Source organism: Chionomys nivalis, chromosome 12 (assembly GCF_950005125.1).
Source record: "Chionomys nivalis chromosome 12, mChiNiv1.1, whole genome shotgun sequence".
Lineage (NCBI taxonomy): Eukaryota > Metazoa > Chordata > Mammalia > Rodentia > Cricetidae > Chionomys > Chionomys nivalis.
In genome coordinates, this window is record NC_080097.1 from 44,203,037 (window position 1) to 44,219,212 (window position 16,176).

General features: G+C 48.4%; 1 protein-coding gene across 2 annotated transcripts in view; it reads left to right on the forward strand.

The window, feature by feature from the left end:
• Slc25a37 (solute carrier family 25 member 37) overlaps positions 1-15,073 on the forward strand; it is a 42,129-nt gene extending 27,056 nt beyond the window's left edge. Inside the window, exons 2-4 of one of the 2 annotated variants that reach the window (XM_057786070.1) lie at positions 7,378-7,606; positions 9,313-9,369; positions 11,530-15,073. In XM_057786070.1, the coding sequence (XP_057642053.1) occupies positions 7,378-7,606; positions 9,313-9,369; positions 11,530-12,050 (807 nt within the window). In that variant the 3' untranslated portion in view covers positions 12,051-15,073. Of the gene's footprint in view, positions 1-7,377; positions 7,607-7,634; positions 8,143-9,312; positions 9,370-11,529 lie in introns of those variants that run through there. The other variant, XM_057786071.1, reaches the window with a different exon arrangement.
• The last annotated feature ends 1,103 nt before the right edge of the window (positions 15,074-16,176 follow it).

The window sequence follows — 16,176 nt, forward strand, 5'->3', positions numbered from 1 at the left end:
ATTCTTGGTTAGTGGATGTGTGGGAATGATGCTGGCTGCTGGCTGTTTATACAGGATTTCAAAGGACCAGGATGGGACCATTGTGAGTCTGTCTTCTGTAGAGCAGAATGAAAAGGGGTGCAGGTTCTAATTGAGCAATGCTGGTGAATTAGGGGTGCTGGTGTGTTTGGGATACTGGTGAATTGGGGGTGCTGGTGGGTTTGGGATACTGGTGAATTAGGGGTGTTGGTATGTTAGGGGTACTGATGAATTAGGGGTGTTGGTATGTTGGGGTACTGGTGAATTAGCAGTGCTTTTGGGTTAGGGGTACTGATGAATTAGGGGTGCTGGTGGGTTAGGGGCATAGGTAAATTGAGTATTGAGGGCTTCACTGCTCATGCTGCTTCTAGTGTTTTGGGATTCCACATTTGTAGTATTTGTAGTATTCCACTATTTGTAGACATCCCAAGGATTCCGGAAGAACTGACATGGCTCTCCAAGGCCTGGGTGAATTTATAGCTTCATTCCAAAAGACATTGCTTCCCACAGAACACTTGGCCAGAGGAGCCTCTTCCTGCTGGCCTTGGGCTGTGATCCGCGGTGGGGTGAGTCATGGGGAGGTCTCTACTTGGGAATGAACTCCTAGGCCCCATACTCTGTGTTGTGGGTGGCTGTTGGTGGAAGATGGCCTTGTGTGTCTGCAAGGCAGCCTCAGTGTGGAGGGAACTCAGTGGAGCGCATGAGCCGAGCATGTGTGTGTGTGTGTGTGCGCGCGCGTGCATGTTCACACCAGGGCCTTGGAACCCATACCCTGGCTGGATCCCCATGGTTCTTGGCTTTCATGTTATCTTCTGACCCTGGAAGTGCACGTGTACTTTGAACCCGGGAAGGTCCACTCTCCACCCTCTTTTGAGAAACGTGAGATGGGAGATTGAAAGTCGCCGGCGGCTCTCGGGCAGAGTGCTTTGGTGATGACACACTGGTGCCTGGGCTGGGCAGCGTCCCAAGCAAGCAGTTTTGGGAGTTCCGTGGTCTCCCTCCCAGGTTTTCTTTTGTTCTTTTGGGCTGGACCCAGCTTCCATACCCCCCTTGTATCAGGTGGTGGGAAAGGTGCTTCTGGAGTCCTCTGTTTTCTACCTAAAGACAGGGCTGAGCTCCACGGGCTCGTTGCCTCTGGTTATATGATCCACGAGCTCACCTGGGACAGCACACACATTTTCCACTCTCCCTCCTCCCCTCTCCCTGCCTCCCCTAGGTAAGAGAACAGGCTACCTATCTTGTCCTGGGGAGGGTATGAGAAAGAGATGACTCCCTCCTAATCTCTCTGGACGCTTATAGGAGGAACCTGGCCTGTGCATGTGTCATTGCCTGAAATCCTTCCTATAACGCAAGTGCCTGGTGCCCAAGGGGGCCTGAACCAGTGCCACACTCATGAGTGACAGAGCTAGGCCAAGCCTCAGAGCACTTTGCTCTTTGCTGCCCCCTTGAGAGTGAGTGGCGGTAGTGCAGAAGAAGGCCAGGGGAAGCTCAGAAGCAGAAGAGGCTGCGCACCTCCTGTTGGCTACTCCTGACCGCTCCCTGCTGATCATCCTGTCCTCTGTCCTTCCTTTAGAGGGGCTGCCCCAGGGTCTCTTGACACATACAGACTCCCTGTATTTCCTGCCTCAGAGGTTTGTCTGTTTGGCTCCAGCTGTGTTTTCACAAGTGTGCTTGGCCAAGTGTGACTGCTTATTAAATGAGAAAAACCGCTTGTGCTGCCAAAGACACATGTTTAGGAAGTGCCTGGTTAAAACGAGCTAAACGGGTTTCTTTCCTGAAGGGTTTCCCAGAGCCTACCGCATGCTGATGTGTGGAATAGATTTCTAAGAGGTAGGAGTTACAGCCCAAACATGGAAACTGAGTTTAAGGAAAGGCACCTAGGTCCAACGCAGGACCTGAAATCCCGATGGGCTGGGGAGCCTTGCTGGAGAAAGGCACTTGCTGCGGAGCCTTGTGGCCTGATTTTGAGCCCCCTTACCCACGTGATAGAAGGACAGAATTCATCCTTAAAGGTTTGCTCTTACCTTCACATGTGCACCATGGCCACATGCGTGCTCACATACGTACACACATACACACAAATGAATGTAAAATGATGAAGATGAAACTCCGTCAGATCCTTTCTCTGGTGCATGTGGATGCGAGCGTGTGTTTTCTGCATCTTTGAGTAGCCACATTTGTTCATTTCCTTCACTTTTCTCATGTCTTTTTATTTAAAAAAATTGTAGTTATATATAATATATAGATCATATTATATATATGCACACATATATGCCATTTTTAAGCTGGGGCCAGGGAGCTACTACTTGCCTTGCAAGCATGTCTAGAATTTGAATCCCAGCATCCACATAGCAAGGCGGTCATCCTGTGCAGGTCTATGACCCCAGCTCCCAGGGAACTGGAGATGACTGGGGCTTGAAGACTTCCAGCCTAACTGAGCAAATATGTCCCAGGTTCAGAAAGAGACCCTGTCTCAGAGGAATAGGTGGAGAACAGTAGGTGACATTTCAGACACACACACACACACACCACACACACTTGCACACACGCGCGCACGCACATACACACGCACACATACACGCACACACACCTTTCATACATGTTGCCATTCTCACCATTGTCAAGTACCTACACAGCTCAGCATCATCTCCCAGATTCATGTTGTGCTGTAGCCATCTCCACTGTCAACCTACAGAACTCTTCCTATTGCAGAGTCAAACTCCTGTGCCCACTAAACATGTCTCCATCATCCATCCTCAGCCTCTGCCCCCGCCCTCCGCCAGCTGCCTGTGTGGATCTGACTGTGATGGGTCCCTCCTGTCAGTGCAGTACTCTGGGAAGTGGATAGCCACATTTTTGCTAAACCCTCATTCTTTTTTTTAATGTTAATATTTTAAATATCGGTATGTCTTATCTTTATCGACAGTGAACAACACATGGATTATTGATGTGGTACGACTTCCGACAAATACTGATTTTGTGATAAACCAACCATGACATAGTATCTTTTCCCCATGTGCCTTCAAACCCAGAAACTCATTTTACTTTTGTCTCATTTCAATGTTGTAGATCTCGACATATTTACCTTTCTGTATGTCACCAGACTTATTATTGGCACTATTGTTTATACATTGTTGGTAAGAGTTATTTTACATCCAGTGCAAAACATAACTTTTCAGTACACCGTTTAATGAATTCTAGTAAAATACATAGTAAAAAAAAGTTTTCTCTTGTTAAAGTGCTTTTTTTTTTAAAAAAAATTGTTTTTATTGAGCTATATATTTTCTCTGCCCCCCTCCCTGCCTCTCCCCTCCCCTTCAACTCTCTCCCATGATCCCCATGCTCCCAATTTACTCAGGAGATCTTGGCTTTTTCTGCTTCCTATGTAGATTAGATTCATGTATATCTTTCTTAGGGTCTTCTTGGTTGTCTAGGTTCTCTGGGATTATGATTTGTAGGCTGATTTTTCTTTGCTTTATTCCTAAAAGCCACTTATGGGTGAGTACATGTGATAATTGTCTTTCTGGGTCTGGGTTACCTCACTCAATATGATGTTTTCTAGTTCCATCTTTTTGCCTGCGAGTTTCAAGATGTTGTTATTTTTCCTGTTGTGTAGTACTCCACGGTGTAAATGTACCACATTTTCCTTATCTATTCTTCAGTCGAGTAAACCCTTGTTCTTTTGGGTTCCTTTTACCCACCTTTCCTCCACTTCTGGCCCATGAGACAGAGACTGTCAGCTCTCTTGTTTACATTTAATAGACAGAGTTACTGAGAATTGAAAAGTAAGCGGTTAAATTGATTACCCTCCATCCATCTCTTGCATCCGTCTGTCTCGCTCCTCACCCACCTGGCTCCAGCCTTTCCTCTGAAGCTATGCCAACTTTCGTGCTACCTGGACGCCTCAGGGGTTACTCTCTTCCCTTCCTGTCACGTGCTTTTTTTTTTCTTTTTTCTTTTCCCTGCTGTCTTCTTTCCATTTCAAGAATGACTTCAGGTGTTCGCTCTTTGGTGAGGGCCTAGCTGGGCCCTGCTCCATGCGTATGGCCACCTGCTCTACTCCAGGTGAGTATCATTGAGCATCCCCATGGACAGAAACACCCACCAGATTGCACAGATGCCCCCTTTGACTTTGCCTTTTTCTTAGGAGGTTGGCACACTTAGCTTCAATAGTGTTTGGCGTAGCCGTCACATCTATATCAGAAAAGGGGATGGAAATGCAAAGTCAATGCCAGGCTTCCTGGGAAGCATTAGCGTTGATGCTGTGCCCAGCGAGCGTCAAGGGTATGTGTGTAAAAGAAAGGCCTGCGAGATAATCTTGCCTTTATAAAAGGGGTGAAGGAGGTATAGGTGTTGTTCCCCAGGAGTTCTCTGGGTGATTATTACAGCTGAGGACAGCCACATGCCAGGGTAAGCCACCTCAGGCTGGTTCTGAAGCCTACACTGTGGACCCCACTGTTTCCCACACTGCCTGGCTCTGTGCCCACTGCCATCCTTCAATCCCCCTCTCTTCCCTCCCCCATAGGACCAGTGATGAATCCCATACTGATGGGAAGGAGTTACTGGAAAGTACCAGGGGCTGGGTGGGGCCTAAAGAGTCCTTTAATGGCCTTCCTACCCTGCAGGGATTAGATCAGCAGAGGAATTTTGGAAATAAAATTGTTTTGAATTCGTACGTGTTGAGGTGGTACCCATAGATCCGGCCACAGTTTCTCCCAGGTGATTCTGCTCATCAGCCCCTGCTTTACTCCCTGCTTTCATTTTCAAATCAAACCTGCTGGGGACCAGAGAGGTAACATGCTAAATCAGAAGCCCCTTGGGCCTGCCAGAGCCAGCCTCTGCTCTAGTCTGAGGTCTTACTGCAGCTACCCCTGCTGTCTCTGTTTTCTCACCTTGTTGCTCCTACTTCTTGCGCTGGGCTCCGTGGTTTCTGCCTGCTTGGATCCAAGGAAGTCCTCAAAAACCCTGGCAGGACCTTGCCCTAGGCCAGGAGCTCAGGAAGAGGTAGTAACCCACCTGTTTGGCCAGTATCCTTCGCTGAGAAGAGGCACAAGACAGAAGACCCTTTAGGCAGCACTGGGGCCTCTGCTCTGGCCAGAGTCACCCTTTTCCGTAAGCTCAGATTTGTCTTCAGGAACCGGTGTGTTCAGTGGGGCACAGTACAGTGTGAGGACCACAGTGGATTGTAGCCTTGACATCAACTAGGGATGGACAGATGATGCTGACAGTGAAGGATAGATTCAGTCCCTGAGAGTGTGGTTCTTGCTGGGGGAGGCGGGCCAGGCGGCGCAGAATCCTTCCAGCCCACTCGGCAAAGTTGCATCGTCAGTTCCTATATCCACTGGGTGCCCAGGATCAGTGCGTCTACCAAGCCTGAGTCCCTGCCATGAATGAGAGCCAGAGCCCAAGCTAGGGGTGGTGGCGTCTCAGCTGTCAGGACGATTATATCCTGGATCCACCTTAGTCCCCTTTATATAACAACCCCCCACCCCCGGATAGCATGATTAATAAAAACTCAGAGAAATTGGGGTTCAACCTGAAGGTCAGAAAAGCAAAACAGCTAGCCCCGACTCTTATCTCTACCTCAGTCCAAAATGGCCATCCTGCCTCCAAGACTCTCAGAATGAGACTGAGACAGAGCAGTCTGGGAGCTGTCTCCTCCTGTTTTATAATCCTCTCTAGGGCTGGGATTAAAGGCCTGCACCACCTGGTTTCTATATCCACTAGTGTGGCTACTGGGACTAAAGGTGTGCGTTTCCCCTGCCTGGTCTATAAGACTGACTAGTGGGACTGTTTTACTCTCTGATCTTCAGGCAGACTTTATTAAAATACAAATGAAATGCCCTTACACCCACGACTCTTTTATCACCTACTACAGAAATGGAATTAGACACAATGCCATTTCACCCCCCACACACACACCCTCCCAGGGAATGAACTCACGCTTAGAGACATGAACTGACTGACCAGGGTTGCAACAAGAGCCATACATAAGATCTGAATCCACTCCAGCCCCACGCTGCCAAGGCCCAGGGCCGCAAACAAGGCATTGCACCATCTGTCGGGCTGAGATTTTGGCGTTCTGACAGCTACAGGAGACACAGCCTGGTGAAAGACAAGACCTCATTTGCTTGAAACTTTGAGTGATTTCAGATCTTTTCAAATAGAGAGAGAATGAGGCTGAGGGATTTGTTTTAAGGAACTGGCTCACATCACCGTCGGGACTGCACCCTGCAGGTCAGCAGGGTGGACAGCTACAAAAGTCACACAAAGTCAGGAACAACTGACTTTGTTAGCCTTATCTAAACAAAGCAAAACAAATCTTAGAGAATTGTTTAGAGCACGCTGATGTTTGATCAGGCAATTTGTGCATCTCAGCCTCGCCGGGTTGAAGTAATGAAATTAACCCCTCTCCTCACGTGCCTTTCATACCTGTGGGAGTGCTGAGGCCAACAGAGCTGGGGAAGCCATGGCCTCTCCTCACGTACACTTTCCTTTCTGTGCCTAGGAAGTGGTAAGAGCGAAGCCTAACTTACTGAGGGTTGCTTCATAAAAACACAGTGTAAAAGATACTTAGAGGTGACAGTGTGAGTGAGGCCCATGGGGTCTGGGGGGATTTCCTGGTAGGGCCTGAGGAAAAATGGACAGGACACAGAGGTTCGGGGGTAGAAGGGTACACAAGACTTGGGAAGCAGAGTAGACCAGAGGATGCTGGGAACCAAAGTAGATGCAGATAACTCAGTTGGTTTTCTCCAGACTAGCATCTGTAGCCACCTGTGCATCCTACATCAGAAAAAGGTGCACCTGTATTAAACACATGCAGACCGTTAGATCATGTCTTTAGTGCCTGAACAGGGCACTCTGATAACTTCCTATAGCACTTCTTTTGGTGGCGGCGGCAACTTTTGTTGGTGGGTTTTTTAGTTGTTGGTTGTTTATTCGGTTTCGTGGAGACAAGTGTAACCGAAGCTGGCCTTGGCCTTGCTGTAGACGAGTATGGCCTTGAACTCCTGATTCTGCTCCTGTATCCTGAGTGCTAAGATGGCAGGCGTGCCCACCGTGCATGGTTTATATATATGGTGCTGGGACTCAACTCATCTGGCCTTGTGCACTATAGGCAAGCGATCTCCCAGTGGAGCCACATCGCACAGCCTTCATATAGCATTTTTATTACATTATCTATCACCTGGGAACAGGAGCATAGGCCGAAAGCACCATAGCATTTTACACAAGGTTAAACATTCATGAATGTTGGTGTCCTTAGTGGGGGACTCTAGGGTCAAGTCCCCCACAGAGACTGAGGGCAAGCGTCTGTCCATATTAACTCCCCTATTCATACCTACTTTCTGTCTCCTGCAGACACGAATGCAGAGTTTGAATCCAGATCCCAGAGCCCAGTATACAAGCATCTATGGCGCCCTCAAGAAGATCATACAAACAGAAGGCTTCTGGAGGCCCCTGCGGGGCCTGAACGTGATGATGACGGGTGCAGGGCCCGCACATGCCATGTATTTTGCCTGCTACGAAAACATGAAAAGGACTTTAAATGACGTTTTCAGCCACCAAGGAAACAGCCACCTCGCTAATGGTATTTTGAAAGCGTTTGTGTGCAGCTAGGAAGCTCTTCTCTTCAGTGTTTGCTCCCTGGGTCTTCTTCCTCCCCAGGACCCAGCAGCCTTCGTCTCTTCGGCAGCTTGCTCAGGAACAGAGAACTCTAGGGTCACGTGATTGTACATGCACACACATACACACACACTCGTACACATGTTTTATTCATTCCCTCTTTCTCTGGGGGAAGCTGATGGTAGAGATGTTTTGGTATTTATTGTTGTGTGGGGTTTTTTTTTTTTTTTCCTTACAAAAACCACTCAAAACAATTAATGATCAGCCATAGTAAAAAAAATCTTGTGAATGCTGGATTGCAAAACAAACAAAACACAGAAAAGGACAGCTTCTTTGAGACTATTTAAAAACTGGTCCAACAGGTCTCTCCAGCCCCAGGATCTAACTAAGTTTGGAAAGGTCAAGACGGTTTATGCCGACGGAGGACTTGTGCCACAGCAGAAGGCCTTCCCCACTTTAAGCTGCAGGAGATTCGGGCCTTTGACCCCCCCAGCCTCCTCCGTGTGTCTGAGTCGCATCTTTCTGCAAGCCAGGGCTGAACTAGTTTCCTGTGGTTGATCTGGGGGGATGTGGGGGTGTGGCTGGGAACTGGGCGTCTGCGGGCAACTCGTATGTGAGTCAGGAGCCATTGGGCCAGGTCGGGTGGTAGCATGGAGCATGGGGTGGGACTTTAATGGGTTTTTCAGTGAGTGAGACAGGACTATGGATAGCAGGCAACATAAGGTATGTTTACTTTGACAACATCCATTTTGAAGCATTGGAGGAATGGATGTGACCATCAGTAAAGCTTGCCAGAACAGAATAGCATCTCTTCCATCAGCCACCCCTAGAAACAAGCATCCTTGGCTACTTTGATGACTTGGCTTTTCAGCCGGTGATCATGACCAAGCGCCACGCCCTCGTGCATCTCTGAGGCGGTACTTACAGGCCCAAACCGCCTTCCGTAATGGCTCAGCTCTTTGAAGGAGACTGTCTGCCCAGTGCTATCCACGTAGCAGTATGCCAAATCTTATGGTCGCTGGCCCCTTTCTGGGGTCTGTGTGTGCAGTTGGCAGGAGCCGCTAGGTGCCTTCCTGAGAGGTGACTTAGTTTGTCCCTCATCCCTCCCACTGCGCGGCAGTGGGAGGCACTAGGAAGCTAGAAGCAGAAATTGTAGGGCCGGTTCAGGCTTTCAAAGCCAGGCCGGGAGAGACCTTAGATGAAAATCACTCACCGGTCCAGTCCTAAGCGTGCTTGGACTTCAGTTAAGGCAGCCAGTCATATGCGTGATGCTATCCCCCATCAGTAGCCTCAGAGATTTCTCTGTACCTAAAGGCAGCCAGTCATATGCGTGATGCTATCCCCCATCAGTAGCCTCAGAGATTTATCTGTACCGAAAGGCTCAAGAGAATCAAAGTCTAGGCAAAGTGTGGTTTCTGGCTCCAACCTTTCCCACGGTTGACTTACAAGGAAAGGAAAAGTCTCCGAGATGTGTAGAACAGACGCCCTGGTCCTTGGTGTAGCTCAGCATTCCTACCTCCGCTTTGGGGTTTTAAAGTTTGCTCACCCCGGGCTGAGCCTCTCGCTAGTCAGTTTTGAGCCTTAGGAAGCTAAGCTCATCCGACCGTAAGTTCAAGGAACTTTCCAGGACACTTGGAGTCAGCGGTTGATTTTCTGGAGTTTGTTTTGCAGGGATAGCTGGGAGTATGGCCACCCTACTCCACGATGCAGTAATGAATCCAGCAGAAGGTAATGTTCCACGGCTCCAGGGAGGGACAGTGGGGGACAGGTGGTGAGGTCGGAGGAGCTGGGGGCAGGGGCTGGCTTTATCAGCCTGCAAGAAGATTGCATTCTTTTTGTTTTTTTGTTTTGTTTTTCAAGACAGGGTTTCTCTGTGGCTTTGGAGCCTGTCCTGGAACTAGCTCTGTAGACCAGGCTGGTCTCGAACTCACAGAGATCCACCTGCCTCTGCCTCCCGAGTGCTGGGATTAAAGGCGTGTGCCACCACCGCCTGGCTGAAGATTGCATTCTTTATACATTACTGGGAGGTCTCAGGAAAGCCAGGGAACCCTGGGGTTCCAAGCGCTTCCTGCCATGGAAACAGCTAAGCAGAGCTGTCTGCCTACTCGGCAGCATCCTAGGAGAAGTTAGAAACTACTCTTCAGGCCCTGCCCCAGGCCCACTGGGGCAGAATCCTTGAGGATCGCTTTGTGTGGTTTTCAGTACAGCACAACCTATGTGTTCAAGGGCGTGCTAACAAACACATATACACGTTGGACACTGTTTATTCTTTCCAATCACAGATGTAGGGGAATTGTTTCTATCTCATTTACTGTGGTTGTATTCCCCGCCCCCTTTAATACAGAATCTCACCGTACAACCCAGGATGCCCTGGAACTCCCCTGAGCCCCAGGCTTGCCCAAAATCCAAACCTTTCTGCCTTAGCCTTTTGAGTACTGGGATTATTGGCATATATACATCACCACACCCTTGATTTGTAATGATTATAGAACATTTCAAGAAAAAGTGAATATATAGAATTATTCCCCCTATGTACCTCTAAAATTAACATGTGGCCATTTTGAGGGGGGCTACCTTTTCTTACTCTTTTATTTGGGGGGGTCCTCTTATAAAATAGGGCAGTATTTACAACCCACTTGTTGTCCTTACACATACTTCAGTCGTCTCTGACTGATTCCTAGGTTTCAGTACTATGTAAGTAGATGCTCTATGTTTGTTTTTGTAACCCAGGCTGGTCTTGAAATCTCTTTCCCCCTATCCCATCCTCCAGATTTCTGAGATTGATTCTAAGTAAATGCTACTACACCTGGACGTTTGTATTTTTTAAAGAAGTAATTATGTCTGTTGGTGTTTTGTTTGCATGTATTTATGTGTGCCTGGTACCCAGAAAAGGGTATGGTAATCCTCTGGAACTGAAGTTACAGACAGTTGGGAGCCTCTTTGTTGGTGCTAGGGATGAAATGTGAGTCCTCTGGAAGAGCAGCAAGTGTTCTTAACTTGAACCATCTCTACACACACACACACACACACACACACACACACACACGAGGTTCATCTCCCTTGCCCACTTGGCTTTACTCTTTACTCAGTCGGGTCTCTGTTTAAAGATGGACCGCATCATGAGGATGCTCTAGACCATGTGTAGTTGCCGTCCAGACTCTAGGGAACGCACTTCATTTTCTCTGGTCCTATGAACCATTTGTTCTTTTTGTCTTAAAGCCAGGATCTGCTCTAGGGGATGCTACTCAGCTTGAACAGATGTAATTCTAGTGTTGTTCCAGGTGAACTGTGATACAGATTAGAATCAGAGAACTCAGGGATACTTTTGTTTTGAGACAAGATCTCACTATGTAGTCCTGGCTGGCCTGGAACGCCCTGTGTAGACCAGGCTGGCCTTGAGCTCATAGAGAGCCACCTGTTTTGTGCCCCCTAAGTGCTGGAATTAAAGGCATGTGCCAGCAGGCTCGGCTCAGGGACACTCTTAATAGATGGGCCAAGGACAGGTCAGGGAGATGGAGATATTCGTGGCCAATGTGTAGGCGGCCAGGACCTAGGGATCAGGTTGTCTGATCGAACCTCAAGTGAATGCCTGATTTAGGGGTGACCTCTCATTCGAACTTCAGACAGGAAATTCTTTAGAAGTACGCACTTTCCTGGCACGAGGTCCCAGAGGTCGAAATGAAATGAAGTTGAGGCAGGTTGCCTGGAGCTGGCCCTCCATGGCTTCTTGGCTGGGGCTGTGTGTGTGCTGTCTTGGTCCCTGTCACCAGTGTGTGTTCTAACATGCTGTTTCTCTTTATTGGTTGGCTCCCCATTCCACTCCCATCTGGGATGGGAGGGCCAAACCAACCACCTGCCTGTCGGTTGCTCCTCCCGGCCCGGACACAGTGGTGAAGCAACGCTTACAGATGTACAACTCGCAGCACCGGTCAGCCCTCAGTTGTATCCGGACGGTGTGGCGGACCGAGGGGTTGGGGGCATTCTACAGGAGTTATACCACCCAGCTGACCATGAACATCCCCTTCCAGTCCATCCACTTCATCACCTACGAGTTCCTGCAGGAGCAGGTCAACCCTCTCCGGAACTACAACCCCCAGTCTCACATCATCTCAGGAGGCCTGGCGGGTGCGCTGGCTGCAGCTGCCACCACCCCGCTGGATGTCTGCAAGACCCTCCTCAACACGCAAGAGAACATGGCGCTCTCCCTGGCCAATGTCAATGGCCGGCTGTCAGGCATGGCCAACGCCTTCAGGATGGTATACCAGCTCAACGGCCTCGCTGGCTATTTCAAAGGTCTCTACGCGCGAGTCATCTACCAGATGCCTTCCACCGCCATCTCCTGGTCCGTCTATGAGTTCTTCAAGTATTTCCTTACGAAGCGGCAGCTGGAGAATCGAACTCTGTACTAAAGGAACGGGCAGTGGGAAGTGGTTCCAGCATCTTTTGTTCCTGCCTCATCCCCTTGTCTTCACACCCAGGCCCTGTCCTACAGGGTGCTTGCGCCGGGCCCTTCATTCCCTGGTGCCCTAGAAAGGGAAGGACCAGCCTCCACTGCTCAGAAGGCTGGCTGTGGGGACACCCCGGGTGGTGGTAGGTGGGGAAAACTTGGGAAGGAGAGTGAGAAGTTGCTTTTTCTCCTCCTTCCTTGAGAGGAACGTAGCCTTTCTGCATCCCTGTGGCCTCCTCCCTAGATCTTTAGATCACTCCGCAGAGGAGAGCAATGACCCAGTAAGAAGAGTTCATATACATAAAAGGACCATTACCCAGTCTAAAATAGGTGGATAATGTTTATCCTTTATTTTTCTACATAGAGATTTTTGAAATTGTGTGTGCTTGTGTGTGTGTCCATAAATAGTATTAGAGTTGGGATGATGTACCTGTTTTTGTTTTTTTAATAAGAGGGTTGAATTCTTCCATCATAAGAAGTAAAACAAAACAAAACAGGAAAAAAAGGCACCAAAGTAATAAACAGCTTGCTGTGGCCTGGAGTTGTGTGTAGCACCCCTCCCAAGGGAGTTTAACTTGAATGTAAAATAATAAATACAAAGTTTATATTTTGAATTTCTCTTTTCATGGGGAAAAAAGGTACGTTGAAAACAAGTCAAAATAATGATCTATCACTTGGAGCTTTTTAAAAAAAAAATTCTTTTTAAACAAACAACAAAAAGTCACCTGTGTGTGCCTTTCTGTCTTTCCTAAAATTTCCAGGACCGAAGCTATGGCCCTGGAGCATTTGCCTCTGTCTGTGGACATAGCCATACAGTACTAAGCATGCTGGTTGTCCACTCTGTAGGGTAGCGGGCCCAGGAGCATAAGAATGTCTGGCCTTCACCTTTCCCGAGAGTGATGTGAGCATGTGCCTCCCTGATCAGCACTTAGCACTGGATTCGCCATCATTTGCCTAGCAAATTAGTGGGACGATTCCCGCCTTGGTCTTAGGACTGATTTCTGTAGCGACCTCAGTCTCAGGCACTTCAGCTAATTTGGTCGTCATGTGTTTTTATCAAAGTCACCTCTTAACCCAGTTCCCCTGCAGTCTAGGGATTTTTGAAAATTCCAGCTGGACTACTTGTGGCACTCATCTGTCCCCTGCCCTGTTGTAGCCCCGGGTCTTGCCCATCACAGCCTCTCACTGCACTGAGGCCGGCCTTCCAGCCTGGACTGCGCTGCTGGAGCCTGCTAGGACCCCCTCTCTCTGCCTCTCCAGAGCCGCTCAGCAGCCTTGGCTCCTCTTGTGTCACTTGAGAACCTATGTCCTCTCTGCTCTGGTCGATCATCTCTGAGAGAACACACAAGCCTGTGTCTTCTAGTCTGTCACTCTCATGGAGAGGACAGAATGGTCTTAATGTCCCTCTTCCAGCTTGTCTATGAACGAGCAGGGGACACACTGGCGTTTTCATTTCCTTGGCCCTGGTCTTGTTTGGAAGCCGTGGCTAGCATGCTCCTCACTGGGGAAGCATGGACCTTAAGTTCCTGTGGCTAGGTGCCACTGCATGGGAAAAATTCAGCTTGAACTTGGAGACTTTTCGTCTTGGGGCCACACATCACCCAGTGCCCTTGGGCACAGGTTTTGATTTTGTCCACTAACCGTGAGAAGTTAGATGATGGTCAGCTGTCTTCTTTTTTTCTGATCAGAAGGAGGAGAGAGCCACCTCGAGTACTTAGAAGTTCTCCATGAGGGCTTGGTGGCTGGCTGCTGAGCTGTCATACCACAGGGTGACAGGTTTCTGTGCTTGCTGGTGTCTGAGGCTAACTGGTGCCCTTTTATCACTGATCGTGTTTCTGCTGTCCCCCTGCTAGTGTTGAGTAGTGTTAAATATAAATGGAAGGGGGAATCAAATCTTAGAGTTTAGAGTAAAATTGAAGTCAAGTCTGAAACATTCCTACCACACCCTGTGGTCCATCTGGTGATGAATCCTGCTGCAAAAACAATATTCCCTGTTGGGTTTTCTTTACAGCTACCTTCTTCTGGAATAGCCACTATGGCCATGGCCATGTAAGATGGAAAAGACTCGGACTTCGCAGCTCTGTGGGCTTAAGGTCCAGGGGTCCAGTCCTCACTGTCGCCTCCCTGTGGCGATGGGCGGATCTACAGGGAGGCAGCTTTTTAACCAGCCCGGCCCACCCAGCCATCACAGGTTGAGCAAGTGAAAGGTGGTTAAAAATTGTGAAGCCCTAAACAAACGTGTTTCTCACTCCTCTAGGGGTCACGTTGTCCCCTCTCACCCTTTGCTCCAGGGTTGGTATTGTCCGCGCGCCAGACGCATTAATGGCCTGTGTATTGTGATTTTTGACATCGCAGAGATCTAAATAGGAAAATGCTTCCCCTGCCCAGTGACCAGGTTAATAGTTATCGGCATCTTTGGAGTGACACCCAAGGATGGACCATGTGACCTGGTTGCGCTGCTAACACTTTAGCTGTGTGTGTGTTCTCATGATCAGGCGCCCCATGACAGTCAACCACTTAATAGATGAGTGTTAATTTATTATAGAGTAAAACATTGATCTTTTAAAATGGGAATTTCTTAATTCATGACTTTTTTTTTAAATTGGAATAACTATAATTACTTTTATGTGTGCTTGTGTGTGCCCCCCCCACGTCTTACAGCCATCCTCCTCCGAATGTCACCCCAAGGCTGTATCTCCCAACACACTGCTATGCCAGTAAGGTTCTATTTAACTTTATTTATGGGTAATTGTGTCTGTAAAGAACAGATGTGCCGCCGCCAGTGGCACACTGTGGGATAAGAGTGGTCCAGTGTTATTCTCTGAATGTCTTTAAAATGCCTGTGGTCAAGATTGTTTTCGCCTTGTGACTTCTGAGCACGGGAAGCTGCAGTGTGTTCCCATGTGGGGGTGTCTGCTGTGCTGCTACCGTTGTAACACTGGAGCTGGAGAAAATAAAGCATTGTTCTGGAAAGCGTCGTGGACTCTTTGTGAACACAGGGGCGGGAGAGTGGTCGTAGAGGAGACTGCTAGACCAGGAACTAGCCCAGTTGACTGCAGATCACCTCTTTGTCAGCAGAGGGCGCCCCTGTACATCACTGTAGCAGAGGGTTCTGTACATACATCACATTTAACTGGAGGTCTGCCTTTTTTTCTTTTTCCTTTTTTAAAAAACATTTATGTGCATTGGTGTTTTGCCGGCACATATATCTGTTTGAGGGTGTTGAATGCCCTGGAACTGGAGTTTTAGACAATTGTGAGTTGCCATGTGGGTGCTGGGAATTGAACCTGGGTCCTCTCGAAGAATAACCAGTACTCCCTCCTAACTGCCCAGCCATCTCTCGAGCCCCTCTTGCTTACATTGAACACCTGGAGGATTGTGACTTTTCTCTGCGTATACCTCCGTGGAGAGTCAGTTGGGAACCTTTTTCAGAAAAAGCCCCCAATTGGCCAGAATCCACACTCCCAAACCACAGCCAAAGCCAGAGAGTAGAACTTTCCCAAGGGGAGCAAGTGAGGAAGCCTGAAAGGAAAATGGTTTGTTTTGAGAACTCTGGACGCTGCCCACAGAGTCAAGGTCAGTACGACTGCTGAGTCCCTACCAAAGGTATAACGTTAGAATGGAGGCTGAGCCTGGGGTCCAGCCATGGACACGGGTGCCAGGTGGGCAAAGGTGCTGGGCAAAATGTGCGGGTAGCAACTTTCTGTCTTGCCCACAGCCAACTCTGAACTCCTCAAAATTACCTCATGGCTTGTAGCTGCTGCGTCTTGGTATGGGGTGTGGTGGAGTGGGTTCAACCCACTCTTCTCCGTGCCTGGATAAACTGAGCCAGCAAATAGAAGGGATAGAGGTGGATGGAGAAATGGGGAGGGGGGAGCACAAAACATTTTTTTCAAAACTATTATAGTGGTACCTAATGTATATTGACTAAAATATATAATTTAGATATATTTTATGTGTATAAATATTTTTGCCAGCATGTATATATTACATCACTTGTGTACCTTGTACCCTAAGAAGTTAGAAGAGAAAGTTGGTATCCCTAGAAATGGAGTTATGAATGTTTGAGTCATCTTTCCAGTCCCATA